Source organism: Venturia canescens, chromosome 11 (assembly GCF_019457755.1).
Source record: "Venturia canescens isolate UGA chromosome 11, ASM1945775v1, whole genome shotgun sequence".
Taxonomy (NCBI): Eukaryota; Metazoa; Arthropoda; class Insecta; order Hymenoptera; family Ichneumonidae; genus Venturia; species Venturia canescens.
Window position 1 is genome coordinate 10,760,499 of NC_057431.1, and position 11,383 is coordinate 10,771,881.

Genomic DNA, 11,383 nt, shown 5'->3' on the forward strand with positions numbered 1-11,383 from the left:
TGGGGACTTGCTCAAGCTTCCACGTATCCATCGCTGACTCGGCTACTCTTCAAATGCAATATGTCACAGACCAGCGTAATATCCCTTGTGTCTCCTCTAATCTTCCAGCTGTCGCTTCCGCCTACAAGCCTTTCGCTTCAACTTTTTCCCCGCTTTCCGGACACTTGTTGAGGCTTTCAGGAGCGGCGAACTTGCCGAGCAGTGATCCGTCTGTCTATCGGAAGGAGCCCGCTAATTGATTAACTTAGGGGAACTGTCGTGTCAACCATTTAGACCAAAGTCTCCATCCATCAAAGGAATCCTGCTGGTAGATCACTTTTATAGCCACTATCTCTGTCCCGCCGTTCAACTGAATTATTTTATCATCTTCCTTCGTCCAAGGAACATTGCCAAATGGAAGAGATCGTAAGCCACTGGGAGTTTCCATGCAAATGGGCTTGATTCTATCCATTGACTCCATTCATCCCAAGACTCCTGCTCATAGATCAGGCTTCGAGGCACGAACATCAAGCGAATCCAGAGGTCAAAGGTCTTTTGACCTGCCCCACCTACGTACGATTCTTCCCTCTAAAGGATCTCGCCGACAGACTGAAATGGCGAGCACCAGGTTAATTATGGGACTGCCGATGTTTCTCAGCCAGAATTGCTGTGACAAGATCGTTCTGTCCATTCGGGTTTCCTGCAGATAGATCATCAGGCCGCAGGCCAGATGATGGGGTTGACCGTGTCATCTGGTTTCCTGGCCAACATTCCTAGTCGATTTACCACCATTCCTCGCTAGCCCGGCCCAGCCCACGCATTTAGCCGCGCTCCCCGCTTCATCCGACATAAATTAGTAGCCGTGGACAAGTATTTGCTGAAAGTCTGTTGTTACGTCCAACGCTGCCATCACGAAATATGCAACTGTGCAGATCCCCGGACTTTGTTGCCATTACTGCACGGAGAATTGGGACAGAAATAAGTGCAGGAAGGAGTCGTATTATTCTGGTCCGCATGATGGAACTGCAAGCAGATACAAGTTTCTTGTTTAAGCGGGGCTTATCGGAAAAATGTGCAATGGCGTTGGTCTGTGCTTGAATAAATGGAAAGGATCGGGAAGCGATGCGGCACAGGACACTCGTGCTCCACTATCGTCCCTCGAGCGCCCAATTCATGGCAGTTCCCAATTCTGAAATGACTACTGCGTTGCGCTCCAGGACAAATGGTGATTTCACGCTCCTTCCACGGAGTCGTTCAGTTGGCATCCTGAGACCGGAGCACAAAAGAATGTGTCTCTAAGGAACTGGTGTACAATTCACGGATTCGAGTTCGGTTAATCCGGAACCTGGGATGTTCCTGATTGCCTCTTTTAGAATCGATCCCCCACTCCTTGTCTTGCTCGACATTCCACTTGCGGAGTCAGCTTAACACTCGGCCCTGAGCACCCAGAGAGCGAAATTTTCCATCTTTGTGCCTCGTGCGGAGCTCTCCATGTGAGAATTTGTGCAGGAACAGCCTCTACCCTTTCCCTAGCTGCTCCGGGCGATGGCCACCTTTTTTCTTCTTTCCTTCTTTTTCTCATCTTACTCGACAGCCACTTCGACTCTCCCTAATATGTCCGATTCTATCCTTTGCTCCCCCATTCACCCTCCACTTTTTTACTTGCTCAGGGGTGGCCAAAGATCGCATGGACTGATACGCTCAGCCTGGACCCGGATAAGAGCGGAAGAAAGAGATGGAAGACTTGGTGTTGTAACGCTATACCTGCAAGCTTCGATCAATATATACCCTCGGCGTAACTTCGACGAAGGTTGGGAAGGGCGGAATTGGGGGGAGCCGGGACGCGACTGTGTGGCGACTCGCGCTTTCCTATTGTGCTCTCTCTCTCCCTCTCGCTCGCTTTCTCTGCCAACCCCCACTTTGACCAAATCCAATAAGGGTGCTTTTTTCTTTTTTCTTCGACCCTGCAACTGCCTCTACATGGAATCGCCATATCTATAATCTATCATATACAACTATATATTGAGTTGAATTGACCAAGTAAACGTCAGGACTTCCACTTCGAGGGCTTCCGAGAAGATAAATAGTCACTCTGGGCTCCTCGAGATATCCGGAGTGATGGAAATGACAAATGGATGACGATGAATTTTCTCATGATCAACGGATTGCGGTGCTGCATTCCTGACTCAGCACACAATGAAACGGGAAAAGTATTCCGGACTTATTTTCTTCCAGAATTATATTTTTCGGCCAGGTTGACGGTATTACTAGATTTTTCATTTTTTTTTCTCTTTGTCTTGATCCGATGATCAAGGAATCGGGACAAAGAGAATTGAACTCGTCGAATCAACGAAAATTTGGTTGATTTGAACACTTGATTGGTTGGTTCGTTACAACTCGTTGATCTAACAGAAATTCGAATGAATCAACAAATTTCCTTTCTCAGAGCGACAAAGTTTCATTGTTTGTGAGCCATAAGAACGTCATGAGCAAGGTTTCCTTAAAACTTTGCATATGATTGATTTATTATCGACAAAAGTAATTAGACTATGGCACAAATATCTGTTAGACGCAATATGCGTCATCGCCAGTGGACGAGTTACATTGAGAAATCAGTAAAAATTTTTGTTTATTCACATGCTCGGTATTTTTTTATTTTTTCAAATTTCTGAATTCTCAGACGTAGTAGTAGCTAATTTTAGGTTATCTACAAGTTTCTTTATTTTCAATTACATCGCAGGCCAATGTGCTGGCGTCTGCATAGCGACGTTTATTTTAAGGTAGTGGTTCCGCCGAAGTATTTTTTCATACAATTTTTACCAATTTCGAAAACTTAAAAGGGCTTATATACACTTGTGATGGGCGGAAAAATCGAAAATGTTTTTTATTAGATATACTTTAAGTTGGTACAATGTCTGAAGAATATTCTCACCAAATTTCATAAAAATCGGAGCCTTAGATTCACAGCTATGGGGATTTCAACCGACTGTCCGGTGCGCGCAGTCGACTAATATTTGAATCTTTAAACGCGATTTTCTCAGAATCACCTTTTTTTAAAGATTGCTAAAAAAAACTATTAATCTGGACGAAGGATTTCGTATTTTGTTGAAAAAAAAATTGTAACAAAAAAACCAAAAATTTAGCACCTCAAAAAATGAATTTTTTGTCAAAACTGTCGCCATTTTTTTTTAAATAAAAATTCTCAGAAATCCTTTGCCCAAGCCCAAGCTATTATTATAATAAATAAGTGGTATAAATTTGGTATGGATCGTTTTAGTTATCATGTCCACTGCAACTGATGCTCAAAATAAAATGTTACTGAAAGCTGGAGTTGCGGGATTTTGAAATTTTTAAAAATTTTCTTTATTATTTTTTTTTTCTCGTCGGAAAAAAATCAAGAAAATCACGTTTTTTGCCCGCTGCAAGTGTATACGAGGCCTTAACCAGACCACTATAATCTAATGATAGGGCGTTACTAGAGGTGCAACTGGAAAATTTCTCATTTAATACAATTACCTCGAATCTATCCTACAAAATTTTTGTCCCCAATTTTCATCAATAACAGAGATAAATATGACGATGTTTCACGAGCAATTCTAAAAGTTTCGACCACTCGGTTTCGAATTTTTTTTTTTGCAATTGAGATTTTCAGTTTCCGATCTATGTCCGAGCCAGTGTCTATACAAATGTGAGTGAAGCCAATCATCTACTTTAAGGTGTAATACCATTGCAGAATTTTCGGGAAGTCGATTATTTTTTTATTTAGAATTACTTAGAATCCCCAAAAGAGGCGGAGGTTTATGTAAAAAAAAATTCCATCGAAATCTCTCTTGCTTTTTCTCGAAATTTTGATCAATTTTTTTCTATCAAAAATTGAATCTCTTCATTCGAACCATCGACAATGATAAAAAAATAAATATTTTCAAAAACCCCTACGTATTCCACTAGCCATGAGTGTCTAGATTGAGTTTTCTTTCCAACTACGCGAAATTAAGTAAGACGCGAAATGAATTAATCACAACGCTTCATTTAAGGGGGTTGTGCCAGTGTAAACACTGAAAATTTGGGTGTTCTTCGGAAATTTTTTGGAAAAAATACTCAACTAAATGTCTCCTTAAAGACTGAAGTTTTAAGTCGACTTTTGAAAGTATCACACTGGTATAACCCCTTAAAACAAATACAAAAACCTGCTTTTCGATCTTTCGGCCTATACTCAAAGCTTATACCGAAAAATTTCGAAGAAATTTGGAAATAGGGGGCATTGGAGCGGCCTCTCGTTTTATATTCCTCTTCCTCCACAGATCATTTCGCCTCTCGCGTCATTCCTCCAGAATCTATCGGCTTGGGACATCTAGAAATGAACTTCCCAAGCGTGTCATGAAGCCGGCTCTCACAGGAAGGTTAAACGTCGTGGGCGAGTCCTCGCCCCTTGGTCGGCTCCTTCAAAAATGCATATTTCGCAGCTTAACTCGAGACTGAGGCTGGATGCACCGTCTGATACATTTATAATCTGTTGTCCCCGCTAGCGGGTTAAACCGTCTGCGGCATAAGTCGATACACGTGTACACATGAAATATTAACGTTTCTGTGTAGATCTTCAAACTTTATATAAACAGTAAAATTTTGTTTCTCCGAGTTGTTGAAACTCGATGCTTTTCCTGCATTCATTTTTCATGTTCACTTGTTTCGTATATACCAAGTGAAATCGGGACAAACTCATAGGATGATAGAAAAAAGACAAACCTTCAAAAATCCCCTCCCTCAAGCCGCTCTCGCTACATTTTATTTTCAACGGCTAACTGCAAATGTAGGTCGAGAGAAACGAAGAGCGAGAAAGAGAGAGAGAGAGAGAGAGAGAGGGGGAGAGAAAAATAACTCGCTTTCTCTCTCCACTTCTCTGTAGCAATCGTCGCATCATCCAGTTTTCCAACCCCCTCCCATTATCGGATCCACGCGGCCCGTATCCGAAAAAAAGAAAAATAAATCTCTGGAGAATGGTGGCTCGAAAAAAGACATCTGGAAATAAAGCGGTGGCTCTCGTGTCGGAAAAATGGATTTCGCTTCGTAAAAAATGGAGGAGCGAGCTTTTCAAAGCGTTTCGCATTGTTTTGACCTTAGAGAGGTGGCTTTATCGTTGCCGAGAAAATGAAGAATTTTAGTATGACGCCCGGCGAGAAAGAGAGCCAAGTGTAGAATCAAATTTCATTCTCTCCTTTTCTCTTTATTTTCCAGCAAGACTGTCCGAACGGACGACTCACTCCGGCGAAATTCGTCGACATGTACAAAATGTTTTTCCCGTCCGGTAATGCGGAGGAATTTTGTGATCACGTTTTCCGTACATTCGACATGGACAAAAATGGCTACATCGACTTTAAGGTGAGTCCGCTTTTCTCCCCTTTTCGTCCTTTTGTTTTTCACAATTTCACCGAAAATACTAGCAACCCCTGCGACTCATAAAACTTAGCGTTTTCGAGATGTGTCAGACCTGTGAAATGTGGGACGCAAATACTTTTGAAGAACCCACCGACACCGACAGATAGAACAAGGAAAGCAGCACCAACCAAGATATTTCGTCGTACGATTTTCTCAACTTTTTTAGAGGGATGAGAAAATAAAACAATTCTTCTTCACCCCTGCAAAAAGGGTCTCGAAAGATGAATCGTTACTTTACGCGGGAATATTTTCTGGAAACTTCTTCTTTCGCATCTTCAAAGAATTCCTTACATTTTTGAGAACTCGTTTACAACAAAGTCACGTAATAGTGGACCGGAAATCAGGAAACACAATTTTATTTGTGTTCTGACGCCGGAGTCGTAAAAATTTATACTTTGGCAAAGCCTCCGAAATTATTTTACACTTTTTTTTTCTATCGTTTGTAGAGAGTTTGAGAAAAATGTGACAAGAATTTTAACTTTTAGATTTGAATGTGCGTGGAAATTCTTTCGAAAACGTGGTTATTTTGGAATTTCGAAATTTTGTACTATACAATTTTCCTGGAAATGTTTGATAAGCTTCTGTCTGGATGTGATTGTGGCGAGATTCTTTTTGAAAATGGCGTTTCATGATATCCGAGTTCGAAATTGTCGCGTTCTGATTCTTCTACAGCAAAAAAACTACTGAAAAACATTTTCGCTTCACGTTGAACCTCGGATCCGTCACATTTTCGTTCTCCAAAACGAAACAATTTTTTTTGTGACTTGTACGAATGTTTAGTAGGAATTGAAAAATTTGTAATTTTACTTGAAACGTTAAATTGTTGAAATTTTTTTTTTTTCAATTATTTAATTTGAAATTAAATTTATTTCAATAATAATTATTAAATTATTCAATTTTTTTCAATATTTTCTTCAAATATTTGAATATCAATAAGAAATTTCATTTTCATCAATAAATTCCACTCCTAAGAATCTGTAAACTTCAAAGTACTGTACACAGTCATTTCGGAATTTCTTGTCACGTCGTATTTGTTTTTGAAAATGAAGATCGTTCTGTAGGAAGCCTTGCAAAAAACACTATCAAACATGTGATACTAGATAAAAAATAAACAATAAAAACTCTTGTTTTAGTAATGAGAAAAAATATAAGAGTTAGTTCGCTTCGAGATATTCATTGCACACGCGACGTTAAGAACACTCAAGTTAAGAAAAAGTTGAAAAGTTCTTATTAAGAGTCATCGAGCGATAGCATACGCAGCGCCAAGTGTTGAAAAATCAAACTAAAATCCGTTTCTACCGGATTTCGTTGCGAATATAACGATTATGTGAATATAAAAAATATTAAAATATGCCATTTAATTAGCCGTTTTCGGATGTGGTCTGTTTTTTCTGAAGCAGTTTGCGTACGCCATGACACTTTTTGCGCCGGTCGCAAACATTATTTTATCACAAATTGTACACACATTCGTCACATCCGAAGAGACTAGAGCCGGATTCACACCAATTCACTGTCCATTATGAAATTTATTTGTCGCGATTTCAATAAATATTTACCGAGAAATTTGGCTACACGCAAGATGTCTGACAGGTAACAGCAACGATCTTGAGGTATTCCTTTTTCGCATGACCGTATTTATCGGTGGCGCTAATTGGGGCACCTGAAGATTGGACTGATTCCTAACCTCTGAAAAGGCGCGGTTATAATGGGTAACTCACAAGTGTCACTCTGACCTCTGGTGGTCAAATATTCAACTGCTCAAAACCAGTCGCTACCTGGGTGTTTCTGTAACTATGTATATCAAAAATGGACGCTCATTCCCAGTCAATTTGCTAAACTACGCCCCCATGATGTTTCCCAATAGGAAAAACTTTTGCTTCTGCCATTTGTTTTCTAACTTCTATCGTTAATGTCTCTTTTAGGCATTCGGTAACCGTTTATTTTTATCTTCGCTATAGATTCCTTACATTTTTGCTTCCTCATAGAGGAAGCTATGTGACGATGAAAACTTTTTTTTCCAGTTTTCAATGTCAATGTGCTCAAAATGTCCGGATGTGTGTGTGTGTGTGTGTGTGTGTTATGGCATTGCAAAATTCAAACGCTTATAACTCGAAAACTGTTAATCCGAACAAGCTCTTAATTCTCTAATAATTTTGTCAGAATTTGAAAGAAAAAACGAATCCTACGACGTTTTGAAATTTTTTAAAAAAGGTTGTCGACGCTCTAACTTTCGGAAATTTTAAGATTTATTACTAATTTTTTTTTTTTATAAATAGATTAGGAAGGTTGGTATTGCATTTGGGAAATATCGGTTGAGCGGTTTAAATTTTATGATTTTTTAAATTTTACGAAAATATGAGTTTTTCGAAAAATCCGCTTTAATTTTTTGAAATTAATTTGGAAAAGTTGAAAGTCGATAAATAAGTTAAAATTTTATTTAAAAAAAAATTAAAAGTAACAAATTGCTTTCTCAAGCTTTTAGAACAATGCTTAAGGAGGGTGAATCACGAAATCAAAATAATCGGAATTTGATAAAATTTGGTGTTAACATTCTTTGGCATCAAGTATACAAATACAATTTTTTCAAATTTCTTTACCACATGGTTATCGAATAATTGAACGTTAAATCGAAGTTCTTATGTACGAAATGCTTGTATACGTGAACTTTAGTGTTCAAATACTCGAGAGCTATGTGGTAGAAAAATCTAAAAAAATGTATATTCTCTTATATATTTTTAAAGAATAAATATACCAAATTTTATTAAATTCTTATAATTTTGAAATTGTTAATATTTTTAACATGATTTAGCATGGCAACATTGTATCGTCGCGATCCACCCTCCTTAAAGTTTCCTCTATGAGGAAGCCAAAATGAAAAATAAAGCACCTCATAGAGTAAGCTTTGAGCATCGTGCATCTTGACCATCTTGAGGAAGCAACTTGCGAATTTCAATTTCCAGAATTTTTTTAAATCTGTGATAGGTCTGTGATATCAGGAATTTAGAATGATTTAGTATATAATTTATTGAATATAAATGGGGTCTCCATAAGCTCCCGTATAAATTCTACGATTTTTTAAGTTTTAATCCTTTATTTAAATGTTCGATAACCTGACCTGAAATTTCGCCATCTATACGCATGCACTTTTACTTTACTGTTATTTAAAATTAGTTATTTATAGAATATTCGGATTCGTGAAAGGAATACCTTAATATTTGTTTTGAATATAATCAACTCTACACACATTCATTCAACTATTATTACAAATAAAACAACAATTTCAATAGAAATTGTATTCAAACACGACAGTAGTCGGTCTGGCCAGCCGATCCGAAGTCCGAGGTCTGACCTTCGATAAAAGTGACTTCGAAAGTCGAGAGGAGCCGAGAATCATCTCCTTCTCATAATCATTAAAAGAGTCGATAATAATTTTCTCCCAATCTACATCGAATATCACACATCATTATTCCCACATATACTTTTCAATTTGTTTCTTTCTTGTTACATTCAAACTGGTTCAAATAAATTGGATGTTTTATGCCCTTTAATAGGATGGATCAGTCGGTATATCGCAACCGTGAGTGCGAGAGAGATAGCTGCAAATTTCGAAATCGAAATTCTTTGACACAGTTTGACCGATTAAAAAAAGGCTCTGTCAGTCGATTTTTCCCATCGTCCTGCGTAGGCTGACAGAGCTTTTTTTTAATCGGTCAAACTGTGTCAAAGAATTTCGATTTCGAATATTCCAAGTGAGGTTAGTCGACTGATCCATGCTCTTAAAAGCTTTTTACCAAAACCTTGCTGTTATTATATCATTTAATAGAAAAACTATTCTTAAAACAATTCCATAATGTTGAAATTTGGAGTTACTCATAAATTACTTGTCCTTCGATTGATATCATAAATTTTAGTGCTGCACGTAACTCAAATGGTAACTTTTTTCAATTTATTAGAAAATACTTGGCCTCGAATTGATATAATAAATTTTAATGCTGCACGTAAATTAGATGGATTTTTTTAAAAATTGATTTAGCTGTTCGAATCAAATGAGAAGAATGAGGCATCGGTTTCCAAAATGATTTCAAGCGCGATTTTTCGGTTTTTTATTTTTTACTTGTTATTTGATTCTTTTGACACTTTAAAAAATAGATACAGATTAGTTTTTTTTTAAAGATAATGTTTTTTCAATATTTGTGAAATTTTTTTAGAATTGTCCTGCATTTTTTTTTTTATAAAATAATTTTTTTTACAATTTTTTTTATAGTTTTTTTTTATGATTTAATTTAATTTAGAAAAACTAAGTTCATGAAGCAAACAGAGAAAGAGAATTACCGTACTGAATTGAAGCTAGTGAACGTTATTTTTTAAACGTCATTCGAATGTGTCGAATCGGAGATTCAGATTCGTGATCGGACGCGCAACGAAAATCGATGAAACGAAAAAACGTACTGGAATTTCGATTATTTAAATTCGACAGAATTCGATCGTTCATAACCGTGTTAAATTATTTCTTGATATTTCGTTCCCTTGTTTGGCTTCACGAATTCGGAAAATTTCCTCGAGACTCCAGACGACGAGGAATTTGCTCTGAAGCGTGTGAAATTCTTGAGATTGCACTTTCCCTCTCCTGCTCATCTCGCAACATATAACCGAAGCTGGAGAACCGTCGAATAACTCGGCCAAGTTAACAAACTGTCTCGGCTCAATTCCCGTGCGAACGAGGCTTCTGTATAAGCGTGTACACATACGTTGAATTTACCGATCGAACCTCACAAATAGTAATTCGATGTCGACATGCCTTTCGACATTGAATTTTCTATCGAAGGAGAAGAAAAAAAAAACATGCAGGCAACAGAACAATCGATTTCTTTGTCGGCTCTCAGGCGCAAATGCGTGTCCGCAAAACTTCGAGTTACGAGATCGCTCTCGACGTGTGGGCACGAATGAAAAACGAGCATGCAATCAAGAATTCGAAACACAAGCATCGTTGCTGAAATGCTTGGCTGCTGCGATTGAAAGATTTTTTTCATCATAAAAACGAGGCTTTTTTGAAAGAGTAACGTGCAATTATGCAGGAGGATGCAGGGGTGTGATGGACCTTTGTTTCATTAATGAGGATCGCTTTCGTTGAGATAAAAACATTGTTACGAATTTAGGACGGTTATTGTGGAGGAGAGTCATTACTAAAAAGCGGTGTTTTTCAATGAAATAAAAAAAAAAAAAAAAGAGCACGGAAAGCGGTGGTCGCTGTTGGCACCAGAGATTCGTTATGAAAACCGTACTTTGTTTTTTATTTCGTCGAAAAAGACTGAAGAGAATTGTTATGACAGTTTATTTACCCTGCAATAATAGCGTTAATACGAAAAAAGAGGCGATTTTAATCGAAATGGAAAATAGCCGGGAAAGCGAATCTCATTTTTTATATCAAGAGAAAATGTTTATGACAAGGAAGGGGGTGCTTTTCATTGGGACGAAAAAAATGTTCACGGGGGACATGCGGGACCGTTTTTCTTTGTGCGCATAAAACATTCGTTGTGAAACGAGGGCTCGTTTATGTCGGTTTTAAAATATCGTCTGGGAAGAACATTTTTTTGTGAATAAAAAATTTATTTCGAAAAAAAAAAAATGCTGCGTCTTTATTGAATTGTAAAATATTTTACGAGAAAATTTCGAGTTTCTTTTGTGTTAGAAATTGAAAAAAAAAAAAAAAAAAATTATGACAGAAAGAGTGCCGGTTTTTTGTCGGCGAAAAATGTCAGGCAGAAATTTTCTTTCACGTGGAATTTCACAAAATATTACGCATCCAGGGGTTGTTCCTGTTCGGAAAAAAAGTTACGAATTGATGGGGTGGTTTACATTGGAGTAAAAAAACAGATGAATTAGTTCCAGAGCGTGAAGCCATTTGGCGAATAAAAACGAACTTACCGGGAGGCAAAAAAAAGAAAATTACGATGTTTAAGCGTACTCGGTT

The 11,383-nt window shown here is 37.7% G+C and overlaps 2 protein-coding genes across 4 annotated transcripts in view; both read left to right on the forward strand.

Moving 5' to 3' along the window:
* The window catches only part of LOC122418324 (neuronal calcium sensor 2), a 98,676-nt gene that overhangs the window by 65,950 nt on the left and 21,343 nt on the right, over positions 1-11,383 (forward strand). For all 3 annotated transcript variants that reach the window (XM_043432465.1, XM_043432468.1, XM_043432467.1), the window contains one exon: positions 5,212-5,355. In XM_043432465.1, the coding sequence (XP_043288400.1) occupies positions 5,212-5,355 (144 nt within the window). The remainder of the gene's footprint in view (positions 1-5,211; positions 5,356-11,383) is intronic.
* The window catches only part of Nca (neurocalcin homolog), a 114,829-nt gene that overhangs the window by 65,520 nt on the left and 37,926 nt on the right, over positions 1-11,383 (forward strand). The window lies entirely within an intron of this gene.